General features: G+C 35.8%; 1 protein-coding gene across 1 annotated transcript; it reads right to left on the reverse strand.

The window, feature by feature from the left end:
* Positions 1-1639: 1639 nt before the first annotated feature.
* Positions 1640-23528, reverse strand: LOC104901434 (elongation factor G-1, mitochondrial). Its single transcript, XM_010689018.3, has 19 exons — positions 23011-23528; positions 19054-19275; positions 17592-17713; positions 17353-17503; positions 14148-14219; positions 12352-12447; positions 12189-12277; positions 11920-11986; positions 8975-9013; positions 8722-8782; positions 8032-8141; positions 7805-7948; positions 7599-7720; positions 4181-4306; positions 3872-3992; positions 2816-2916; positions 2662-2722; positions 2146-2199; positions 1640-2065 (listed from the first exon to the last, which is right to left on the reverse strand). The coding sequence occupies exons 1-19, from the start codon at positions 23407-23409 to the stop codon at positions 1958-1960; spliced, it is 2265 nt and encodes a 754-aa protein (XP_010687320.1). The 5' UTR covers positions 23410-23528; the 3' UTR covers positions 1640-1957.
* Between the last annotated feature and the right edge of the window lie 3863 nt (positions 23529-27391).

Genomic DNA, 27391 nt, shown 5'->3' on the forward strand with positions numbered 1-27391 from the left:
ATCATTCTCACTTTCATGTGTGCGCCTCCAAATGCACCTCTTTGAGTACTTGTTAACTTATTGACATATGGTTGTACGTTATGTTTACCATCATTTATATAAACAATTGTTATGTTTATTGTTATTATTGTACAACATATTAACTCTCGTTATAATCACTTAGGTGGTTAGGCCTCATATGAACCAGTTGTTGTAAATATATGATTGTCATTTGTTATAATATCATAACATATCAAGAGTCGTGTACGAATTTATGATTAATGTAGTATTACAATGGTTTTACAATTATATTAATACCAATGTACTACTAAAATGATTAAACATATTGATGAAATAGCTTGTTTATAATTCATCATATATAGTCACAACATAATTAATACATTTATATCGTGTTATGTTTGTTATTGTTATTGCTAGGTTAGCATTGTCGCTACTATTACTATGAGTAATTATATTGTTATTGTTGTTAGTATTCATGTTCTCATTTGTATTACTATCTATTGTTAGCATTGTTACTATTACTGTTATTATTTGTATTATTATTATTACCATCATCGCTTTATGTTTATTATTATTATTATTCTCATTATCATCATTGCTATTTACAAACTTATATATCAATTATAATGCTTATAATAATAAATCATTTATAAACCTTGGCATTGATCGTCCACTCGTTATTATTGTCCTTGGTTATAATATATAATATTAGAACATATGAAGAGTCGTTTGATTCCTTTACTCATTAGAGTGATTTTACGCAGTTGATTAGTCGAAATATGAGTTGACTAAAATAATACACAAAATAGTGTTTTTATTAGTTTTTTGTTGTCATCTATATATTTATCGCACACTTACATATGTATATACATGTCGATCTTAATGCTTTTAACAATACGATTCGTTTACAAAATTCATAACAAAATCAAGATGACCCGACAAGGAGTCAACCGAAGTTGAATTAATGTTCAATAGCGAATGGACTCGATGCTTCACAATGCTCGAACTAAGGTCATTAGTGATTCAACCTGAGTACACTTGACTCTACCCAAGCGTACATGAAATCCAAATACGACTTGCGCAAACCCGGTTAAAAATTGTCCACAAATGAGCATGCCCGATAATGGATCGACTTGTAAATGGAACGTTCAGACCTGTTCGGCACCCGACAATCCCACGATTCAAATGTGATCCATCCAGTTGAACAAAACCTAACCAATCACGACCTGAGACATTGACCAACAAAATCCTAACATGTCCGGATCTAACCTGGTTCACCCTAGATATACCCAGAACCTGTTTGAGAACTTGTTTTGACACCACTAGCTGTCAACTTTTTTTTCCTGGATAGCGGATTTCCTCGAAGGTTCAAACTCATAGAAGCCAATTATATACATTTTTCCTCAATGCTGATTTTGCAATTGAACAAAAATAAAGTTGCACTCTATAAACATGCCGTCATCTTTCTTAAAAGTCCCAACATTATCTATTTATTTTCTTTTAAAGTGAATCTCACAAATTATTTTCATCACATGAATCTTCTGTTTCTCTCCTTTCCTACACCAACAATTTTCATTCACTTTCGATTGTTTATTCAAAATTTCACTACCTATCTTCATGTCATTTACAACTGGGGAAATAAGTGGAATATAGTGAACATAGGTTTTCAGATTTTCAAACTGCAAATACAGCTTCGACTATAAGCTGCTACAATAATTAATAAAAACTATACAAAGGAACTCATCTTCCCAAAAAGGAATGATTTAGATCCCTCCAGTATCAGAGGAACCTAGGGTATATCATTCGGCATATTATTCCGGCTGCCAAAATGCTCTGTTTTAACATAAGACATGGATTTCACCTACAAGCTAATTGAATGATTGTTCACTGAAGAAGTTGAAGATTCAAAAAGAAAAGTGTGTATAATGTAAAGTTTTCCTTTTTGTAAGCAGATCCATCATTGTTCAGCTGCCTTTGTAGCCTTGTAGTCATTCATCAATTCCATCTGCACATCTTGAGGAACTGGAGAATGCTCTTTGTATTCCATAGTGAATTCACCTTTTCCCTGCGTTTAAAAAACGTAAAAGAGGTTAGATCACAACTACGCACAAAAAGAAATGCTATGTCCATGGTAGAAATATTCACCTGCGTCATTGAGCGCAGGTCTGTGGAATATCCAAACATCTTGTTCAGAGGGATCTGTAAAATCAGAGAGAAGATGAATTTTCCCAAAAAATAACTCAAATGCTGAAAGCGTAGAACTGATAGCCATCATGTGACGCAAATAAAGGATATGGTGTTTCTAGGATGGTACCACACTAGCGCACACCAAATTCTAGCGCGTAGCCTCAGGTTCGATCTTTTAAGCAGGAAAGTGGCAAAGTTTGATGCTAGTATGGGGCCTAATATATTTGACATTGACAAATGTCACTCTTAACCTTTAATAGTTTATTTTTGTAACCCAGAAATGACCAAAGAGAAGAATCAAAAATACTGAGACTATCCATATGGTGGAACCATTTACTGGCAGAACAGGTACAAATTAGCTTCTCCACTGAGGCTAATTACGAATCATTATTTCCCATCTTAGTAATAAGCACTTCACAACAGAGAAACCTAAAGAAACAAAAAGCATACCAACAACTAAAGGGTTGTACTTACATGTGCAATAATAACAGAATCATCACCATCCTGATCGTTACCAATAATCACACCTTTCCTCCTATTATCATGCAAGAGGGATACATCAAGCCACAAATATAGAGGAATATCTTCATAAGGTCTGGATTAGTAAAATTGACCGAAAACCACTTACTTGTTGATATCACCAGTCACGGAACCCTGGAATTCTGATGGTACCTTCACCTCCACCAACATTATTGGTTCTAATACCACAGGCTTTGCTTTCGTATAGCACTGAAAGTCGAGTAAGATGTAAGCAACAGAATAAGATAAACACTACCATCACAATTGAGTGGTTATTCCAAACAAAACAGCAGGAGAAATTATGGGTTTACTGGAAATCATGCTCATCAAAACAAAATTTAAAAGAGCTTCATAAAGTGTGCATACTTCATCGTCCTATACAACTCTTCTGTAGACAGTCAAAAATACCTCAGAACTATCAGAGATGAACAATAAAACTAACAATTGGAGAATACAGCTAAAAGGAACTCATAGACTCCAGAATAAATATCCCAATATTTCAGTACCTAGTGGGAAATTGGGTATCCACTCCTGAAGAGCACATCATATAATCCATTGACATGCAATTTACCATTGTATTTGCAAACATTCCCGTACATTGAAAGAAGAGTGACTTCATCAAATAGGCAATCAAATGCAATTCTAGATGGGCAGCTTTGGATACAGATTGTTTGCCACCTACTTTTTGGGAAATTTCACACTATATCCATATGATTCTGCGGAACATTATAACCTTCACATCTGTCTTGGGAAGTCATTTACATAAAAATTTGAAAATTTCATAAAATTTGGCATGTTGCATTTTGCAATATCGATAGGGGAGGGGGGGGGTCCTGTGGAATTTCCCTTATTTAGATGTCGACTACATTTCTGGATATAATTCTAAATGGGCAGTTTTGAATAGACTGTTTGCCACCTATTTTTTGGGAATTGCACAGGATATCCCTATGATTCTGTGAATATTTATACAATAACCTTCACATCTCTCTTGGGAAGTTATTTACATAGAAAATGTAAAATGTTGTGTTTTGCAATGATATAGGGGGATCAGATCGAATTTTTCTTAATTGTTATATGTCGACTACATTTTGAACATCCCAATATGAAAGAAAAGATTAAGACATTGCGATGAAAGGAGTAATCAGAAAAGGCACAAGAAAAGAACCTGTCTGAAGGCATATATAGAAGCCAACTTGAATGCAAGTTCACTAGAATCCACAGCGTGGGATGCCCCATCTGTTAAACAAACACGAACATACTCCACCGGATGTCCAATAAGGGAACCCCTACACAAGACAATTAGATTTTCAATTATCAGCCAACCAAACTAATGCCAAGAGCAAGCACCGGAGCATAGTCCAAAGAGAGAAAGAGAGAGAGAGAGAGAGAGAGAGGAAAGACAAACCAACTTATCCTTTCAAGAGAATGGAGAAACAATATCTAAGACAATGAAATAAACACATGGAGGACTCACGAGTTTGCAGCTTCTTTAAATCCTTTCTCAATTGCTGGTATGAAGTTTGAAGGAATAGCTTGTCCTACTATCAAGTTTTCAAACTCAAACTTGGTTGCTGATCCCAGGGGGAGTGGTTCAACAAAGCTGCCCAAAAAGAAAAATGAAGAATACTACACATTAGTTTGAAGTTAGGAAACTAAATTGACCAGTTCCACAGAATCTGTAGAAGATTTGTGACAGCAAGATACTTCCATTAGTAAAAACTCCAAATAATTGTGTTCCTTTCTAGCCTTTTGTCATTACCAGGGCTCAATCAGGAATTCCACAAATATGGAATAAAGAGTTAGCTGTCATTTGAGCCGAAATTCTAGACAAATTGTCCATGATGTTAGTAAAGTTGGGGACATCTTCAGAACTTAAAACATTTATAATTCACGACACATTGGACAGGTAGTGTGAGTGGGTACCAAGGTAGCACCAGCTCGATGGGTAACTGAGCCACATCGACTAAGGGTTTAGTATCAACCCTCCATGACTCCCTTGGACCGAAATAAATATCTTACATCTTAAAATATTATACGTCTTTTCACTCAAACCCCATGTATTTCCATATATCCCGCTGATATGGATGCGACAAGGAGATTCAAGATGATAAAATTAGTTGATCTATTTAATTATTGGGTTTGGATCATCTTACAATTCAAGGTTATAAGTAGTGTTTTAGTGTTAGTTATAATTGTTAAGGGCCAAAATGCTCATATTTAAATTCTGTTCCTAAGTTGTCTTTATTGCTTTTCTAAGGTCGTTGCATGATTTTACTTTACTCTTGAAGTGAAGGTTATGTATGTAGCAAAAAAGAATGTCTTTATGTAGGTGTTAACTAAAAGATTGAGGGAGTTAAAAGTATTTACTTGGACACAAGGAATGCTACACGGTTTAGTAAGCTTCTCTTTTTGTACAAGTAAGCTTATGATTTATTTATGAGAGAATTGGTCGTCGTCTGCTTTACTTGGTCTCCAAGAAGTTTCCTTCCTTCTTCTATATCTTATTTCTCTATTCTATTACAAGCAATTTAGGAAGGTTTAAATTCTGAATGTGTTTAACTTAAGGACAGTTTTGGGAGATTATTCTAGCTTGTTATTTAGGAAAGCTTCTTAACTTTTTATGCTTGTCTTGCCTATATATGGTTCAATAATAAAAATCTGATTATGAGATTAGAGTTCAATTGTCTTTGTGAAAATTTTCGAACTTCAGTTTCTGTTCTCCCCCAACTTATTTTCAGTTCATTTCAATTCAATTCAATTGCAATCAATTCAGTTCAGTTCCTAATTTATTTATTATCATTACTATTAGCTATAATTTAATTTAGTTCAGTTCCATTGTTTTATGCCGAAGAGAACAGGCCCTTATGCCGAAGAGAAGAGGTTCATTCGACATAAAACAAATGAACTGAATTGAATTGAACTGAATTGATTGCAACTGAACTGAATTGAACTTAACTTATTGCAACTCAACTGAATTGAATCAAATTATAACTAACAAAAATGATTGTTGGAGCTGAATGAACAAACTGATTGAACTGAATTGACTGAACTAATTGCAACTGAACTGAATTGAAATGAACTGAAAATAAGTTGGGGAGTATAATTTTCAAACCTTAAACCGATTACTTTGTGTTTGAGATCTATGATTGATTGCTCAATAACTTTGTGTTTGAAACTGAATCAAGAACCAATTCCTGTTTTACTTTGTAACTTTGTGTTTGAAACTGAATCAAGAACCAATTCCTGTTTTACTTTGTCTATGCCGAATTGTTCTGTTTATTTAATATAAGTGTGTGAGTTCCTTCCACTTAAATAAAGCCAAATTTAATCTTTAATTCAAAAGAAGTCTCATATTTAGATTCTTGATATCTTAGCCTACAAGAACCACATCAGCATAATCAAGAAGTAATTAGCACTAATTTAGAAGTTGATATAATCAGAAAAATTGATACCGATATCTATTTATATCAATTAATCATTATGGTCAGGTAAACAACACCCTTACTTCCCTATCAGCTTACGAAAATCTTGAACCCACCTACATACCGTTGAAGAGGTCGATAATGTTTATTAGCATCAGATAAAAGGTAGTTCATGTTAGTATACGCCAATTACCTCTATATAAACATGAGATAGAAGGAAACCTATAAGTGGTGTCAATGGAAAGATAAAATGACTCCCTTAGACCGTAATCTACTAGGATAAATTGATGACAGCAGTTAGTGCCTAGAAAGTCCATGCCAGTCTAATAGCAGTAAGACTTGACTTGTTTGAGCTCAGCTTGACTCATATATTCACTGGTATATATTCTCTTTTATAGACAGCAGATGTAATTATTGGTTTCAATATCATGCTTTCACATATTTTTGATCAATTTAACTCGTGCATTTTTTTCTTGTGGATCTAATTTTGAGATTAAAAAGGAAACACGAGTTAACCAACAACCAAACTTCACTTCAAGTCCAAACTCGAGGTCACTGGCTTGAAGTTAACACCCTAAGGCTGGAAAAAGTCCAGAGTTCAACAAACTTGTCGAGCTGGACTAGAGGAAGTTCAGCTGCAATTAACACTCAGATTTTTGAGTCCAAAATATTTCAGATTGGGCCTTGGACTCAACCTTTTAAAGTCCAAGTCCAAAGTTCCACAAAAATTTGACTCCTTCGTTCCACTTCAATGTTCCTTGTTCTTCTTTTTTTCTGATTATTTCTAATACTCATCATTGCACAATAATATGTCTAATTATGCATCAATAAAACTTCGAAGATTTCATATTTCGCCAATACACATTAAGATGAATCTAACATGATCCCACATTACTATTTTATTCTGATAATTATTGAGATTTTTTGGTCAAAACTCTCTATAATCGAGACATTGCAAATGAAACTGCGAGTCTATCTCTGTGTATATAGTTATATGCTACCTCTGATCTTTTTATATCAGAACGCTTTTTTATGAGAACATGAGAATGCTGAAATTGTAATCCAATTTAGTGAAAATCTAATCCATTTTCAAGATATTACATGATAATCTTCTTTCTTGAAAATATAATTCTTTTTGAGGTTGGCCCCGAAAGGAAAAATAGGTCATAATTTAGCCAAAATGGATTACATATTGGTTGAAAAGGATCATAACAAAGTGTTCTCATTTTCTCATATAAGGATTGTTCTCATGGGAACCCAACATTATATATACATGCCTAGTTGATTTCCTTTATCCATTTCTTGAATTTTGTCTATCTCCATACCCCATAATTTTCTCATATCAACTTTTATACGAGCTGGAATTACTGTCTTTTCCATTTAGTTTGAGAAGAAAGTGAAATTATAAATTATTGGTTCAAAGGAATTTGTAGAATTCCTGCGCCAAAAAATTAAACAGTTTCTTCTTACCCTGTTACTCTTCCGTATTGCCCCTGACCTCCACTTTGCTTCTTATGCAAATAATCGAATTCCGCACGTTGAGTAATAGCTTCTCTGAAATTAACACGAGGCTTTCCTGTTTGTGTTTCAACCTACACAGGCACATGGTGAAATCCAGATACACTCTACACAATTATATAACTTCTAAGACATCATGAGTGAATAGCCATTAATACCTTATATTCTCTTCGGATGCGCTCAACATAAATGGCTAAATGTAGTTCTCCCATTCCAGAAATAATTGTCTGACCACTCTCTGGATCTAATCCAACACGGAAGGTCGGGTCCTCCTTCTGGAAACGGTTCAATGCTTTTGAAAACTGACAACATCAGATGCTTCAGTTAAGCGCGCAGCAGAAACACCACATCTTTATTATAAGAATCCCCAGTCCCCACTACTCACCTGCCCTCCAGAATCCTTAGACACTGGTGAAACAGCCAATGACATCACTGGCTCAGGAACATTCATAGAAGTCATGGTATATTTGACTGTTCCATCAGTAAAAGTGTCTCCTGGCAACATGATAATGTTTAAACAATAGTGAAGATCGTGACAGTAGATAAGAAAGATCAATAAAAGAGACGGCATGGGATGAAGTCACAGCAATAAGACCCAATTTGTCTTATTGAAAATTCTAGATTTCACTTCCCTTTTTTGGTAAGTAATACAAAATTATATATAAAACAACAAGGGAGCGTCACCCATGTACAAGCGGACAATTAAAGCAAAAATTATTCATGCTGTCGAGCTATCATGTAGCATTTTATCTACAAACTCCAGAAAACAAAAACTGTTTGGAATGTAACATTTGACTCCATACAGCAGCGCCAAAAAAAAATAACCAATGAAAATAAAATCTCAAACCTTGCATGAGCAAGTTCTACCCTCTAAGATCCAAAAATCTTTTCATTTTACGTAACTTTTGCAAAGAAAAGAGAAGGCATATCTAAATTAAACAAATAACAAAACATTGAACATCTTTAGCACCAAAAGAACTGCATGGCAGCATCATCTATCACAGGCCCCTAACTCATCCATACAAGAGCAAAAAGGATAACAAACGGATAACATAATTTCAGAGGGGATATAAACCTGTAGCACAATCAACTCCGAATACAGCAACTATTTGTCCAGCATGTGCCTCTTGAATGTCCTATACATGAGATAAAGCAAAAGTAACTTCGTTAGAGGAAAAGAACAATGGCGGAGTTAAACTATTTCTTTATCTGAGCACATAGTAGAACAGACGTTTAGGGACATGGTATATATGTTATGGGAAAAATAAAGTTCGTTAAGATGACAAGATTCAACAAGTATATGCAAGATGAATAAAGCACACACTGACCTCCATCTCACTAGAATGCATCCGAACAAGGCGAGGAACCTGTAATTATTGAACACAGTGAGAAAAGCAACTCATAAGTCTAGTCAGCAGAAGTCCTTTATAGCCTGTCTTGATGAGTAGAAGCAATACCATAAATTCTGTAAGCAAATAGTCTTCAAGAACAAGGAAACCTCAAACCAATACCATTTCAAAACATTGATGTGAACACAACCGACATTACACAAAATACGACAGTTTCTAAATATCGTGAACAATTGCTCTATTCAAACCAGGGAAAAAACGTGGTTGCGTCAGCGGGAACGGTCACGTTGTCGTGGAAACGCCTTGTAACGCGGAAATAGAACGTTTCGCGGCCGACGCGGCATGAATTTTAAAAAAAAATCACATAAATATGTTTCAACTTTATTTGCAACTTTTTAGTTTATAAAGCATTATTACAACATAATATAATCAAATCTAATAGAATATCATGTTTCATCAACTATATAATTAAATCATAAAAAGAATTTGGCCAATGTTTGAAAAGAACGGATGTAGCTGGGATACAAGCGTTCTAATGCGGCGAGTTCGCGTTACGAAACGGACAACGCGACGAGAAGTATGTGAATTTTATTATGGCGTTCTATAACGGAATTTCGCGTAACCGCAAATCCGAAATTCGTTACACGGGAGAGTTCTAATTCCCTGATTCAAACACCCAAAGAGGTGATGGAAGAAGAAGAAACCTTACAACATGGACACAGGACTTCTCAATCATGCATACTGCTAGCAAGCTCATGTCATCTAAAGTTAAAAAAACGCACTTTGATTGCTACGCGAAATAGGCACATCAACTTTGAATGTCAAGTTGTATAACATAGGCATTGACACCAGGGAATCACTTTATTCACTTAGGCACATGAAAATATAGTTATGCCTAATTTGATGCATGTGTGAAGATTTTAATCTAGCTTAATCCCTCTTAAAAATGAAGGTTTTAAAATACTCGTATAGTTCTGTTAGGAGTATTGCTAGTTTTCCTAGTTCTAGTAGGAGTAGAACTCATGTGATCCTAGTTCTATTAGGATAAGAACTCTAGTTCTATTAGGAGCATAACTTGTAATCCTAATTCTAGTTGTATTACTAGTCCAATTCCTAAGTGGACTAGAATTATAGTTGAATTAGTAGTCTAGTCTTACTCTTACTAGAAGTCTTTTTGCTTATAAAGTTTTACTTTTCTACTTGGGAAAGGTTTTACTTGTTTTAAGCTACGTAGGAGTCTAGCTTAGTTTATCTCTATCTTAGTTCTTATTTATTTTCATATTAGGCATGTATGATTAAGATTAGATTGCTGATTTTTATTTCCTAGTTTTAGTTTAATGAAAATCAATAATTTTGGGATGGAGAAAGTATTAGATGATTTTAAAAAAAAGATTTACAAACACATACATGAATGAGTCAAGGCATGCTCAAGTACCCGCACCATTTGTTTCAGAAAAACGGAAGGTACAAAGAGTAAAAGTAAAACCGCATTAAGCATACGAGGGGTGTAACGTAGTTCTGAATCTTCTGATAATACATGTTCAATAATTCTCACTATGAGTGTGGTTTCCTTATAGTAACATAGAGGTCTGAATTGTGAAACTAACACATACATGAATGAGTCAAGGCATACTCAAGTACCCCTCACCATTTGTTTCAGAAAAACAGAAGGTACAAAGAGTAAAAGTAAAACCGCATCAAGCATACGAGGGGTGTAACATAGTTCTGAATCTTCTGATAATATATGTTCAATAATTCTACAATGAGTGTGGTTTCCTTATACTAACGTAGAGCTCTGAATTGTGAAACTAAAATGTTGATTGGTTGTACTATTTGCTCTGAATATTAAGATATTATGAAGTTAATGCAAGAAAAGGACATTTCTGTAGCATCTCGATAATCAAATTCAAGATTTTAACCACTTCCTCTCTTTTCCACGAAGGCAAACGATCCATATAATCCTAGCTCTAATTGTTTCAAATTAGGACACTACCAAAATCTAAGGCATAGTAGGTTTTTTTTCTTTTTGCTTGTAATTCTTTAGTAAGAGAAAAAAAATATCATTAAAATGGACACTAACACTTTGTCTGGATAGCGATTAAGGAGCGAAAGATAAGGGAGAGAAGGAGAGGGAAGGCGAAACGAAGAGTTAGGTTGCGGTATCCTTTCAGATTTTTCCAAATAAAGAAAGATGAATCCCTCCCTTCCCTCCTACTTTCCCTATCCAAAATCACCTACAAGGAAGTATCATCCATCTACAGAAAGTGGAACAAAAATAACCAACCCTCAATATCTAGGGGAAAAGGCACTAGTCACAATAATAACAGCAGCAATGTTTTTCTTTCCACATATTTGGCGAGATATACAGAAAAGAAAAGGCTTCAAGAATACACAAGAAAGAGGGAGAGGTGAAGCAAAAAAGCGCCCTAGACCCATAGGGAAGAAAAAGAGTTATTAAGAGCAATAACGAGAGGAATTCAAAACTAGGAAGTGCCCTACACGCAATCAGTGAAGATAGAATTAAGAGCAACAACGAACATTTTTAATGGAAGAAGATTTTCCTTGAAACGACTTTTCCAAGGGAAAACACCATTTTAGCTTAGCGATCTGCTTTTTGGTTTTGCACGAATATTTAGGGGATGTGCCCTACACACAATCAATTTGCATTTTACTCTCAGTTCATGGCGTCCGCATTAAATCTTCTTGTGTGTCCCTTGTTGTTTCCTTTGTACATTCCACATTACTATTCATTGCAGAAATAAGGTAGGTAGGCCACCATGCCTAACATACTTAACCATGTGATGAGTAAAGCAATGGGTCGAATGGGATAAGCATACTATACCAAATTGAAGTCGAAAACTTTGCCCCACCCCACTCTTTGAGCAAGTAACAACAAATCATAACATCAATCTAGACATGCATACCTTGAGTCTCTTGCCAGTGTTGATATTGTGTATGAAGTCTCCTTTCTTGATAATGCCCTCATATATTCTGCACCAATTTCAACTGGTTATATATGAAAGTCTAGGTCTAGAAGATCGGATGCCTAGTGTGTTTTTGCCCAAAAAACTAAATGGATTGTTCACGGCAGAACGAATATGGCCCATTGTTTGAACTCAGCTACATCATGACTTTTTTTATTAACTAGTGGTGTCAACATAAGTCATCTACATAGATGCATTATTGGTAGTACCTTAAAAATGTCAATTGACCAAATCTTCCTTCTTCTAGTTTAAATGCTAGCGCTACAAGAGGTCCACTTGGTGCCCCAGATAACAATACCTAAACAGAAAAACCCAATTATGAGTAATCCACACATTTTAAACCTCACAACTCAATATACATGTTATGATTACCTTCTCTTCATTATTGTTTTGATCCAAAGCATAGTTGCTGACTTCGGTTGGACATGGCAGGTAACTGAGAACTCCATCAAGAAGTGGCTGAACACCCTGTTATTCAAGACATACAAACATGAATAAAAACACATACCAGAATAAGAAAAAAATAAGATAGCAAACCAATCAAATATAGCAAACAGCTCGTCATATATCAATGCACAATTGCACATTTATTTTAGATGGCTTATTGGCTACTTACTAAGTCATCCTTCATTGATGAATGAGGAGCTCATCACCAAACAGGTGACATGTACTGATGTACAGGCCTTAATATCTCTAGCTCTATAAAAGAAAATTCAACAAACTGCATGCTAGAGAAGAAGCCCAAATGTCTGAGACTTTATTGTTTTAAGTAAATTGATTGTTTTTTTCACCCTTGCCTCCTTTCTCTCCTCTTGTTTATCTCATCAATTTGTATTTTTCTTGGGGATTTTTTCAACACGTTCGCTGATGGTAATCCCCTTGATTAGATTTTAACGTCAATATCTATAGTTTTATAACAGGTGACATGTACTGATGTACAAGCCTTAATATCTCTAGCTCTATAAAAGAAAATTCAACAAACTGCATGCTAGAGAAGAAGCCCAAATGTCTGAGACTCTATTGTTTTAAGTAAATTGATTCTTTTTCACCCTTGCCTCCTTTCTCTCCTCTTGTTTATCTCATCACTTTGTATTTTTCTTGGGGATTTTTTCAACACGTTCGCTGATGGTAAGCCCCTTGATTAGATTTTAACGGCAATATCTATAGTTTTATAATAATAAACTCACCGTGGGTGAGAGTCTTTTTCTTGTGTGTATGTGTGTGTGTGTGTTTCTTTCATCCTCTACAATTACAAGCTTTTTTATTATTAGATTCGAAAATTTTCGGAAGTTTAACTTGAATGGTTTAGTTATTTCATAGATTTTTCAATCCAAGCAATTATAGCACCGATTGTGAAGTGCTGTACCTTAAGGAAAGATGCAAATAAGACGGAAATTGTGGAGTCGGATTGGGCCCTGAGTAAGATAATTGCTAAATTTCTATTGATATACAACATCTATCTTTTGCAATCTAATTCATTGTTGAAGTCGTATTGCTTTGTATAAATGAAAATAGTATTACTTGTCAAGAAAAAAGGCCATATACCAGAGAAAAAACATTTTAAATGTAAAATAAGAGAATACAGTATATGGGAGCAAAACATAATTAATACACATCAGTCTTCTCAAAGCAAAAAGAGCCACCAACTCTATGTCTTGACTCTTGATAGTCGCAAAAGCACGTAGGAGCACAGCGTCTCTACTAAACCATACAAAGGCAGCAACGCAGAATCCAAGTTTGGTACCAAAAAGAAAAGAAATTCCACGATGTGATGGTCCGGATCTTTGGACACTAGACGGAACAGAATACTCTTGCCTTTTTGACGACAAGGGTGTATGTGATGATGCGAGATGGGGATTGTGTATGTGCAGTGAGCACAAGCAAGGTCTCACAGATGAGGGACAAACAGCATAAAGATACTAATGACCTAACCTAGCACCAGATCGCGAAATATCAGCACATGGAAGGAAGTACCTAACCAGCATGCCTTAAATTACAGGCTCAGAAAGCATGAAAATAAACATGATACATGGAGAGATAGGACAAATTCTAACACACATCCAGAATCCAGATGGATGCAAGGATACAATAGCAATTGAATTCAAAGCACATTTAATAACCAGATAAAAAGAAAAAAATTTAAGAAAAATGACATATATTCAGTTTACCTTGTTCTTGAAAGCACTTCCCATGAAGAAAGGAACGAATTTCCGTGCTACAGTAGCCCTACGTATTGCTTCCTACTCAAGAAACAACATATACGAAATGAGTACATGAAAGATAGGTATAACCACATAACAACAGACACGTATAAGGTCAAGATCACAGTATAGATAAAGGAAGCATTGCATATAAATTGAATAAAAAAAAAAAAACATTCCCTTCAGCCAAGCATAAGCTTTCATGCTTGTTTGAATGCAAACTCGTCAATTCTCATAGACTATATGGAGTACGGACGTCCTATAACTAACTTTGGATGCGGTCGGTTGTTGTTTGTCATGCATACCTTGAAACCATCCATTCATTTCTCTTTCAAAGTCACTATTCTATCATAATGGGGAAAAACTCGAGGCCATCCCAATATGACACAGAGAGCTATGAAACACAAATGTCATCTAGATCAAAGCGTAAAGAATTAAAGCTTCAGCTCTTAGAGCTTATTAATGACATAAACCAATTTTGCACAATTGAAAATAGCAAACGTTACAAAGAGGCATTTTAAACTTGATAGCTTTAGAGAGAAATGAATGGATATGCTTTGAAGAATTTCATTGAGATTGCTTTTGGGGAATCCTAGCTTAATTCTCTATGATGCTCCTATCTAGACAGACAGCTGAGCTAAACATTTCCAAACAAAAGCGCCAAAAAATTTGATGGAAGTTGTATTCTTTATATTAACACGAGATTTCGGAGGAATTACTTAACGGAACAGCTAGATTGACCCTACTCAACCAGACCCGAGAAGCGAATCGAACCCAAAAATGACACCAAGCCTGAAATGAACCAACACGAACTAAACTCGACCCAAATCCGGCAGGCTCGAAATTGACCTAACTTGAAATGACCTGACTCGAATCAAGCCGAACTATATTCTTAACTATGATTCCTACCAAAAAAAATGAACTAAATATTTATCTTTCAATCTTTTTAATAATTTTATTTACATAATTTAATCTCATATCTTTTATTTGTATTTATTGATTTGAAATATTTAATTTTTGTCGTCATTTTAGTTTCAGATCATATGTTTAGTTCAAATATTAGCTTGAGCCGAAACAAACCCAACCCGATCACGTAGACTCGAAGTAGACCAAACTCAATCAAATATAAACCTGATATGAAAATAAGCAAACCCAAGTCAGACCCGACCTAAAGTGACCCGACCCATACCCAACCTCAATAAACCATTAGCCAACTCTAATTTAAGTTTAATTTTTTACTTTATTTACTTGAAGGCCACTATCTGATCCACAATCTATAATTCATTGCATTGACAATTGACATAAGTAGTCTGGCAAAAGCTGACGCAACGTGATAACTCGACCAGAACCTCACATGAAATTTCCAGGTTTGGTTTGAGATTTTCGACATGAAATTAAAAAAAAATGGGTCGACCCAACCCGACCTGAAACCTCAAGAGGTTAGGTTCAAGCAGGGAATTAAAACTCTCCCGTTCCGTTACAGAACGGCCGTTCTGTAACGGATTTTGGATTTGCCGTTCCGCGAAATCCCGTTACGGAACGCCATAATAAAATTCACATACTTCTCGCCGCGTTGTCCGTTCCGTAACGCGAACTCGCCGCATTAAAACGCTTTTATACCCGTTACATCCGTTTTTTTCAAACATTGGCCAAATTCTTTCTATGATTTAATATATAGTTGATGAAACATGATATTATATTAGATTTGATTATATTATGTTGTAATAATGCTTCATAAACTAAAAAAATGCAAATAAAGTTGAAACATATTTATGTGAATTTTTTAAAAAAATTCACGCCGCGTCGGCCGCGAAACGTTCTATTTGCCCGTTACAAGCCGTTTCCGCGACAACGTGACCGTTCCCGCGAACGCGACCGCGACCGTGTTTTTTTTCCCTGGGTTCAAGTTGACTTTTTGAACCCGAAAATAACCCGAACAACCTGATTTAGAAATCGGATTAGGTTTAGGTCGGGTCAACCTAAAACTAACCTAACTTCTATAACATATGTGTTGTCACCTATTTTCTAATTATAAACTTGTATTTGGCCAAGCCTATTTCTTCAATCTTCTAAATTTCTAACTATATAAAACATAAACCCTTAAAATTCTTACCTTCAGAGTTCACACAGTCACGTAGCTGCTTAAAACCCTAAATGAGTGATTGAGCTTCTCAAAACTCTAAATTAAAAACCAATCTAAAATTTATCCAAAGTCTACACTAACATTTCGTCATATTCTACAATCAAACCGCCGACTGGGTTGATTCTTCTTTCTGTTTATGTTTTTTTGGTCGAAATTCCAAGTCAGATTGGGTTGGTTTGGGGTTATGGTTTTTGACTTGAAAGGTCGGGTTTGTTTGGGGTAATTGACCAAAATATAAGTCAGGTAAACCTGAACCCGACCCAACCGATCTAACCGACTGATTGCCAGCCAAGAAAAAGAAACGAAAAATTAAAAGACTTAAGGCCTTTGACTTAGAACAAAAGGGAACAACTATTTCCCATCCATAGCCATTTTCTTGACACACGGTCTGACCAAACATCTATGACCACACAAATTACCTTTTTACGTGTTCTGCATAACCTTTCAATATTTTTGTGCAACTCTATTAGCTTTAGAGGTTGTTATCTATATTTTGTAGCTTCTACTCTCTTTTTTATTTAACATATACTAGTATGATCATCAAACTCAAGCCGTCTACTATTAGAATTTGCCTTTAAGAAACTATAACTTTTGAAGTCTGTTGTTTGCAATTTTCTCTTCTCTTATTCATTAGATCTCCGCTAATTTCGGAATAAAGATTTTTTCTACAAGTCAATGAGAACTTAGTACCCCAACTCCCAAGACAATAATAATCGTCGATAGAGTACAAACTACAAAGAAAGCTGAAGTATTGAGTGGCCAATACTGCCAAAGCATCAACAGGTAAAGCAACATAACTTAAAGAAAGGTTAGTAATTATCAAGCAAAGCTCCAGAGGTTTTGATGTAAACCTTCAGCAGTTAACAATTACAAAAGCTTTACAACCACATTGAAACTGCACGTGCGTACATTGAGATTAATATTAGCTGCAGGTCTACAACTTTCATTAGGATGCTAAAAGAATGATATATACTTGAACTTGTTTACACATTGCACGCTGATCATTAGGATTTTACACGACCAACTTACCTCAAGGTCAGACGACGATATGGGTTCATCAGCCAAAAACAGCTCAGCCAGTTTATCATCAACCTCAGAGACTGCCTCTATAAGCTCATGCCGCTTTTCTGCCACTAAAGCTTCCATATCTGTAGGTACTTCAGCAGCGACAACTTTTTCACTAAAACGTAAACAGTAATAATAATCATTATATAAGAAGTATTGAAAGACTACAAGCTCTATCAAAACACAGCATTGAGCATACACACCCATTTGATCCATGAAAATAATAAGCTTTCAATTGCACCAGATCCACAAGACCCTGAAAATCTTCTTCCAGACCAATAGGCACTTGTACCGCAGCACTGTGATGCCTAAGCTTTAACCTAGCCTGTAAAGGGTAAATTATCAGAAGCAGCAATCCATTCCTAAAAGTTCTTTAACACCCATAAAAATATTTGACCAAACTAGACACACTACAACAACCAAGTGCAGCAGAGCTTTTTTCTTTTTAACAAGTGATAAAGACTTATTTACAATATAGAGACACCAAGAGGGTCTCACAAAAAAAGCTACCATGTAAGAGTCTATCTATAACATCAAGGAACCATGTCTTCACAGAGCAAAAACAATAGTAGAGATGCATGAACTATATGCAAAAGCATGTGTCAAATAGGGCTGATAAAATCTTAGCCGGCACGCAAACCACTCAAGCTCGGATCGAAATATATTTAACTTCTCTTTTTTTACCATTTTCAATTTTTGATGTGTAATTAATAATTAAAATTTTGAACACTGCGTATGGAGATCTTTAACTATAATTGAAAGGGCATTTTTGGTTACAATTTCCGCACTCAAGTTAAGTTTTAAAGCTCGAAAAAGCTTGAGCTCGAATAAAAAGTTAAGTTTTAGTGTAAAATTTTAAACAGTTATCGATTGGCTTTGAACACCCCTGTTAAATAGTTAATTAAGATATGCCACTGACTGTACAAGTCAAGCCGAGCAACAATAAGTTCGAGCTCAAAGCTCATCATCACACTTATATTGCCACAACTAACTTATATTGCCACAGCTACATAAGCATCTTCCATTATGAGATCCACTTCCCGCAATTATAATTCGTCAAAAATAACATGATAAAGCATTACTTGTGTAAAGCTCCAAAATCATAATATGATGTATATAACAATAAAACTATGATTTGCAGTAGTCAGATGATTGCAAAAAAAAAAAATGGCATCCAAAAGCATAGAACTTACCCTTACCTAATCAAATGATTGCAATTAGAGACGTGTTCGCATGACATATAACCACTATAAAACACATTTCCATGAAAGCATACTAGCTGTAACAGATACACATACAAGGGAGTGTAGCACTTGCCTCCACTTGAGTGATTATAAAACTTAAAACTCGTCATATATGACATTGATGGTAAGTAGCTTTGTAATAAGTACATACATTATTAACTTGAAGATCATAGTTTAAGCATAAAGCTCAAATATTACTCTTGTACCACACTTCATAATCAAAAATCCCTCCTAGTTCTTCATATCAATGTTTGATAACTAATAATGGAGAATGTAACCAATACAATCATCCAATGTGAAAACTTGGAGACTATTGAGTAGTAAGAAGCCAATTGCAAACAAAGATATAAACATGTAGTAGTAGCATTACATAAAGAATGAAACACTATCCTAGCTCAAATGATAATAAGATATAGCATACCTGATTCAGAACCTTCCACGGATCAGCTCCCATTCGGTCCAATTTATTGATGAATGCAACTCTAGGAACTTCATATCTCCTCATTTGCCGATCAACAGTTATCGATTGGCTTTGAACACCACCAACACTACAAAGGACGAGAACGGCACCATCAAGGACACGCAAGGCACGCTCTACTTCAATGGTAAAATCAACGTGACCTGGAGTGTCGATGATATTGACCTGTAATACAAAGTTTTAAAGCATAAGAAAACAAAAGACATTTTAACAAAATGGTCATATCTTTGATGACATCAAAGGATAACATAGCACAAACCACTAGCATTGTCACATTAAGAGAGTGTTACCATAGATAACATATAATTTCTCACCTAAAAGCTCAAAGATACCAACACACGAAAGTCATCAGGGTTTCAACTGCAAAATGCAGCCTCACACATCGACAATGGTTTAAAGTTTGGGCAAGGGGTAACTCAACTAGTAAATTTTATGGAAAGGATAATTTCATTGGAGCACAATTCCAATCATGTCCACATAGATAAACGGTCAAAGACACATTTATTGTGATTTGTTTCATATAATCACTCAACATGCAACCATAATTTAAAGTGGCAAATGCAATTTGCAAGCAGGTGTTTTCTCGTGTCATGCTTTTTTTTACTCAATTGAGTCATGTATAATAGATTTCCGTATTAATTTTTCTATCTATTTTGCTCAACTTGTTTAACTCCAAAATCCAGGATTTTTTCTTTTTTTGGGAAATATATATCAAAAAAGCGTTCAATTGCAAAGTGTATCTGAAAATAGGTTGTCTTCCCACACAAGCTGCTGGGCACATACCTCTGTTACGAAGTAGTTCGCAATCAGTGTTAGTGCTTTTATGCGTTTATTCTGTTCCCCATATCCTCTACTTACCAAAACGTCAAAATGAGCAGTTTGCATCAGTCAAACCTCTAAAAGGGTTCAATCCGCTAAAATTCCTCCACTCCGCTCAGTCGCTCAGTCACTACTCAGTACTCACTACCAAATGATGCCAAAAGCTAATCCCTCTCCATAAAAATTACTTGCTATTCCTTTTTGCTCATTATACACAATTGCAGGTAGTTGTATCCAACCTTGAATTACACTTATTCCACCTTTTTGCTACTGACATAGAAATTAACATTGACCCAACCCACTGAAATAAAATAATATTTTCATGTTCTATTAAATAAATTTACTGAATTACTTATCCTCTTGTTCTTTTGGGTTCAAGTGAAAGAGTCACATGTATCCGTGAGTGAACCAAAACTACTTTTGCATAATTTGTTGGGATAGTGGACTTCTCAATATTGATGCATTCAAATCAAGTTGCAGTGTGAAATAGCATGGGAAAAAGTGTTGAATACACTCATATAGTCATATCAATCGCAAAATATTACTTATAAGCAAGCATGTTTTGCAGAGCCCTATAACATTACAAGCCGGAGCATTTTTGCTTTCGTATGGGTCTATGTAGATCCAATTTGAGTTTCTGCCACAACGATCTACCATCGAAGAAATGCATCTTCTGAGACAAATGATGGTAATTATAACCTTACAAGACCAGGAAGAATATTTAATTCCTGGACTCGTCACTTTGCCTTGCGATGACGTGATCAGTGATGTAAGGGTTTTAGCTCGGTGAGTAAAAGTCATGCACAGCGATGCATATTTCATCATCTAAAAGGGAAGGGTTGAAGAAGACCCACGTCAACACAAGAGTACAGTTTTCTAGTCTCACTTTTTTTCTCATACTTTAATTAAAAGAATTTAACATGGGATCAAAAGGAGAGAGACCTAGGTAAACACAAGAGTACAATTGAACTGGTTCTTTCTCTCACTATGTTTTGGGAGGAGAGTGATAAATTTATTGCTCTGATAATTCTTTTACTACTTTAATTACCTAAATTTTTTGACTTTATAACTCCATTTTTCACAATTATCAATCAGAACTGAATCAGGATTATTAAATATATCCAACGAATGTTAGCATGTAAGACATTATTGGGTTTATCTCAAGGCAAAATATTAAAATATATAATTTTTATTAATAGATTAGTAAAGATATTCTCAGTCCTTACCCCAAAAAGTCGAATGATAGAAGTGGTCAGATGGTCAAGCCGTCACGGTTGAGCATTGAGAATGTGAAAATCAAATTATTGCAATTAAAAAGAAATAGAGGAAGTATACTAAATTGCAATCAGATGCATCAATATTATTTAGCAAATGCCTGTACCCTTTTACTTATTTAGGTTGGGTTCCCCACATTGAAAATTTTCAGAATTACCATGTCAAACACTCGTATTATTACCCATAGAACGAACATACCCAAGTCCGTGTGACATTGATTTTCACTGACCTAGAGAAGGCATATGAAAAGCTACTAAGAGGCATGTTTAGGTAGGCAATGTCAAAGAAAGATATAACACATAATTATTTAGGGATATGTATCAAATTTGAGGATCTGTGGAGAAATAATTGAGGATTTCTATTTTACGATTGGACTACATCAAGGATCTACATTAAGTCATTTGATCTTTGCAACAGAACTAGATAAACTAAAATGCCGTATCTAGGATGTAATATTATGGTACATGTTGTTCGCGGATGATAGTATGTTGGTGAACAAGACTAAAAAGTCGGTCAAGTCTAGTTTGAAGAATTGGAAGCAAAGGTTAAAATCGTAAGGGTTTAGGCTAAGTAGAAGCATAAATGAGTGCATGGAGTGCAATTTCAGTAATTGCAGACGCCAGGGAGACAAGTGAGCATGTAGTAACATTAGATGGCAAGTAGTTTCCTAAGCGACTGTAAAGTACATAGGTTGGGTTGATTTTACGAAGGAATGTAGATATTGACCATAATGTAGCTCACAAGATCAAGCCTTGGTGGCTCAGATGGAGAAAAGCGAGCGACTGTAGCATACCTATGAAAGGAAAAAGTATATAGAATGTCTTTTAGTCTAGCGTTATTATGTGGACAGGTGATGCGCGTGTTAATTGTGGCAACACCTAAAGGGATAGAATTTGGAATGAAGATATTTAAAAGAAGGTTGGAGAAGACCAATCTCACTCTCTTTTCATAAAGAATAAAAAAAGAAACAATTGCCTACATAACTTGAGCCCATATTGCCAGGCAGCCAGGGAAAGGACCATTTCAACATAAATATCTAAGACCAGTATTCACTTCAGATGCAGCAGATTAAGTTAACATATACCAGTGGTCAATGTCAATCTAGTTTACAACAATATTCTCCATAGGAACTGATAACAAGCATAGGTTACCCGATGCCAGCAATGCTAATATTAGTAACATCCTCCTTCCACCAAATAAAAGAAAAACACAGAGAAATCAGGAAGAACGCATAAAACGAAGTGTAGAAATTTAGAAGAAGCCAATAGTTCACCAAAGTTACACAAAATGAATAGGATGCATAATTCGAACTTCCTCTTCTTTTTTATCTACCATTAGACATTGATTGTTACAGATTAAAAGTTAACCGATATAAGAACGAAATGACCATCACAATACTAGTTGAAAAGCAAGAAAGAGAGCAAAGTACCATAAAGGCATACATTACTAAGCACTAGCACTTCAACTCCGTACTAATCAAAAATATAGCCCATTTTCCTAAACCAGGGTTCAATTGCAAGAAACTGAACTTAGAAAACGTTCACATATGCTTTTCTACTAGCAATGACTGACAATAAGCTACTTTAGCAAACAAAATCTACTCATAATTCTACGACTGCCTGCCAGTTCATCTCGAGACAAACCGAACTAAATATATCTCAAATCTTCGATTGCATATTTGATAACTACGACTACATATTTAAGAACATTAAAGTAAATTGATATAGTCTTTATCTCATAACAAGATATGGGTAATATAACAAGAATTCAATGAAGCATTTTGTGAATTGTATGATTCATACAAACCTGAAAATCCTTCCAAGTGCAGTAAGTAGCAGCAGATTGGATAGTGATCCCCTTTTCTCTCTCCAAATCCATAGAATCCATCTTGGCACCAACTCCATCTCTTCCTCTAACCTCGTGAATCTCATGGATTCGTCCAGTGTAAAAAAGAACTCGCTCCGTCAACGTGGTCTTTCCAGAATCAATATGCGCGGAAATTCCAATGTTTCGGACCTTTGATAATGAATCCTGCAACAGCGCAGCTTTGTCTTCTTTGACGCGCGCAGCGCTGCCGGCGGAAAATAATCGGAAATGGCGGTGAAGTTGGACGGGAGATGAAGAGGAGAGAGATTGGTGTGTGGGAGATGAAGTGAATAAGGTGTAGAGAAGGCGAGAAGCTGAGGATCTAGCTGATCTCGCCATTGTTAGAGCTACTGAGCTTGGAGATTGAGATGAATAGGTCCGGGTTTAGAAGTTAAACCCTCACTATGCGTTATTTGCTTTTACTAAACCCTACTGATGGGGGTTCTCCATTTTTGGCAAGAACAGAAGTGTCTCAGATTAAGGTTAATATTTACCAAGTACTTTCGAGTTTTCAAAAAATTCATCAGGTACTCCTTATATTTTCAAAATTTACAAGATACCCCTCAATTTTATGTAAATATACCCAGATATCTTTAATGACTAACGATGTTAACCACCGTTAGTCATTAACCCTAATTTTCTTTTTTTAATCCTAATTAACTCCTCATCCTACCCTAATCCTAACACCTACCTCTAACCCTAACTCCAAACCCAAACCCTAATCCCAACCCATCCACCCACCACTCACTCCCCTACCTTCCTACCACGCCACCACCCTCCTACCCCTCCCCCACCCCTGCAGCACCCCCAACCCCGCCCCTTCGCAACCCCTCCCCCTTCCCCCACTCCTTCGCAGCCCCTCCCACAGCCGCCCTCCCCTAGCCCCGCAGCCCACCCTCCCCCACCCCTTCGCAACCCCTCCCCCACCCCTTTGCAGCCCTTCCCCCCACCCCTTCACAGCCCCTATCCCCACCTCCATCGAGTTTTGCAGCCCTTCCCCCCACCCCCGTCGAGTTTCGAAACCCCTCCCCCACCCTGTCGAGAAAATCGAAAATCGACGAGGGGCGGGGGAAGGGTTGCGAAACTCGACGGGGGTGGGGGGGCTTCGAAACTCGACAGGGTGAGGGAAGGGGCTTCGAAACTCGACGAGGGTGGGGGAGGGGCTGCGAAGGGGTGGGGGCGGCTGCGGGGGGAGGGGCTGCGAAGGGGTGGGGACCGGCTGCGGGTGTGGGGAATGGAGGGTTGCGATGGTGGGGGAGGGGTGGGGGAGGGTAGAGGTTTAGGTTTTAGGGTTAGGATTAGGGTAGGGTTAGAAATTAGGGTTAAGATAGGTTAATTAGGGCTAATTAGAGTTTAATTAGGGTTAAACTAATAGTGTTTTAACGCTGATAGTCATTAAGTATATCTGGGTGTATTTACATAAAACTGATGGGTACCTTGTGAATTTTGAAAACATGGGGGGGACTTGGTGAATTTTTTGGAAACTCGGGGGTACTTGGTGAAAAAATCGAAAAATAAATAAACCTTCCGTACGTGTGGCAAATTAGCAATAATTCATTGGCGGTTGGTGTGTTTATTTGCAATTCTAGGTGGTAACAGATGAAAGGTCTAAATGTAAAGGTTCGGATCGATGATGTGGTACGAAGTTTGTTCCAAATACTTGAGAATAAGGTTGTGGAGGCGCACATAACACAACTTGGTTGTGATGGAAGAAAAGAGATTGCAACTACTTAGCCAAGATGTGGCCAAATCCCCAAATAATAGGATCTAGATAGGTCAATGGTATTATACGGATCTTTAGTGGCACAATAGTTAGATTATAAATAGTATCAATGTATTACTCATAAACACTCGATTCAACTCATATTCTACCTCAACTACTCTCTTTTTACTCCCAAAACCAAATGCTCATAGTGAATTAATTGGATACAAATCCTCCTATTATTGTCTGGGAGTGAAGAGAGAGAGGAGGAGAAAGAAAATGAAGTAGATTTTGAATGGTTTCTGGTGTTTTGGGGTGGAGGATATTTTGAGCAGGAATCTGAGCAAGAGATACAAAGTAGAGAGGTGGGTGGCACAAGCAAGTGGGGCCCCATGTCCTGGGTCATGGATGATTTCAAGTGTGTGGAAAAGGGAGAGTTAAGTGGAGGGAAGGAGGAAAAGAGAGAACTAGAAAAAATATTTTAAAAAATATTTTTTATTTTAAACAAAATTAAAAACCAATTAGTGATATTTTGACACGTGTCTCAATCATTGCCACGTAAGCTAATTAATCTCCTACAACAAGTTAACAACCGGTAACGACCCGCTACGAATTTTTTTAAAAAAAGTTTTATATAGTAAATAATAATCGAAAGTTTGCATTATTGCAGGCGAAGCGAGCAAAGTTTGTATTATTCTAGTCTAGTAATCCTTACTTTATTTCTTTTATTTTGAAGCTTTGTATTGATGATCCTTATATTTGTAATCATATTAATTAATCTATTGATTTATTGTGTTGGCATTAATATACTTGATTTAGCAACGAGTATTATTGTTATTCGAGTGTTATTATGATTATATGAAGTTTACTATTAAGGCGATATGTATGACTTATTTAATAATACTCTTATAACTCTTATGTGGATCCTAATCGAATTGAGAAAGTTTTAGTTACTTCCCACTTATTGTGCAAGTTTTGTTAATCTTATTGCAAGTAGAAATGTGGAGTATGTGCATTATAATTTATTTTGGATTGGAAGAGTAAGGATTGGGAGAGCTCCTAAGAATGTATATGTTATTGTAGATGAATATCATGATGGTTTTGTGAGGTTTTACAGCCTCATGGAAATTAAGTGGTTTTATGCTGGTTTTTGCGAGATTGTTATGCCTCTTAGAGATGTTTGGGTAATATTATGTTTTGGGATTTTGAGGTCATAATACCTCCTCTGTTTTGGATAATTTTGGAATGGTTAACTTCAGATTTTATTTTCCTGTTTAAATAATTTAATTTTGACCTTAAAGCAATATTTTCCATCTCAATGGAACTTCCATAATTATTGTTTTCTTTATTATGATTGTTTATTTCTTTTATATTATGTTTATTCAATAACTGAGTATTACAATTGGTATTAAAGCCAATTGCCATAAAACTCTCTTTGGGTTTTTACATGTTTCATGTGGAATATGTAGTCTTGTAAATAGTATTTTTAGTGTCTTAGGCTTCAAGAAAAAAGTTCTTATTGAGAGTTACTTGAGTAGGAAGAAAGCCTTGGGAATATTAAATAATGTGCTATGTGTTTTCATATGTGCGATTTAGCAAATTAATATTTCTTTTCTACTTGTAGTATGTCTCCCCAGCGTTTATTGGATGCTTAACAGGAAGTGTCACATAGGAGACGCCACGCATTGGAAAATGATATTATTTTCCTAGTCGGTCGTGGTTGCTCCTCCTAGTGGGCCGTCAACTTTTGACAGGTTTAATCGTCATAGGTCACTGACCTATGAGGGTGTTGTTGAGCCAATTGTTATTGGGAGTTGGCTCTGTGAGATGGAGAATTCTTTGCAACGGTTGGTCGCCCTGTTGTACAAATGGTGCCTATTGGTACATATTATTTAAAATTGGAGGTGGATAACTTATTAACGCAACGTTGAATCATAACGAGGAGCACATAACAAATTCAACACACATATCTAGTTTTGATAGAAAGTAAAAAGGAAAGCGCCTTCGTATATCCGGAGTGATATGAAGCACACCAAATAAATACAGAGAAAAGAAAGTTCTACTGGAGAAAAAAAAAACTAAGGAAGAAATAAAAATATACAAAGGACTTAGTGTGTAAACTGCAGAAAAATGAGTAGTAGTACCACTGAGAAAATATACGATTTAAAATTGTTGGCTAAATCATCATCATGAACTATCCGAACTAATTGGTAGAAAAGAATAAGTATAAATTAAATTCAAATCGGAGATCAAAGGTAGATTCATAGTTTAGAGTTGAAATGTTGTCTTACATATATGAATTATCTCCCAAACCCTGTAACACTCCGATAATTCTCTCTTTTTCAAAATGCCTTTTCAATATAAAACTTAGAGAATCATCAAAGCATTATCGCCCGTGTGATGACGTATCGGCTTATTCAGAAAGTTCGCAGCGGAAAATATATAACAGAACTTTAGAATTGAAATATAATAAATAAGGAAATAACTTTAAAACCAAACAACATTATTAACTTTACTTCAAACCAAACTTAAATGTAAACGTATCTACTATAAAAATAAATAGATCAATCTGTTATACAAACTCTCCGTTCCCAAATCCATGATGCAACATCTGCACAC

This window comes from Beta vulgaris, chromosome 8, assembly GCF_026745355.1.
Source record: "Beta vulgaris subsp. vulgaris cultivar EL10 chromosome 8, EL10.2, whole genome shotgun sequence".
NCBI lineage: Eukaryota > Viridiplantae > Streptophyta > Magnoliopsida > Caryophyllales > Amaranthaceae > Beta > Beta vulgaris.

Bases quoted from the DNA above. Each gene is read 5' to 3' on its own strand.
- LOC104901434 (XM_010689018.3), bottom strand. From the start codon at position 23,409: ATGGCGAGATCAGCTAGATCCTCAGCTTCTCGCCTTCTCTACACCTTA. The intron at 12,448-14,147 runs GTAAACTGAATA...CTTGAATAACAG, and splicing joins GAAGTGCTTTCAAGAACAAG to GGTGTTCAGCCACTTCTTGA. The intron at 8,142-8,721 runs GTTTATATCCCC...TCATGTTGCCAG, and splicing joins CGGAGTTGATTGTGCTACAG to GAGACACTTTTACTGATGGA.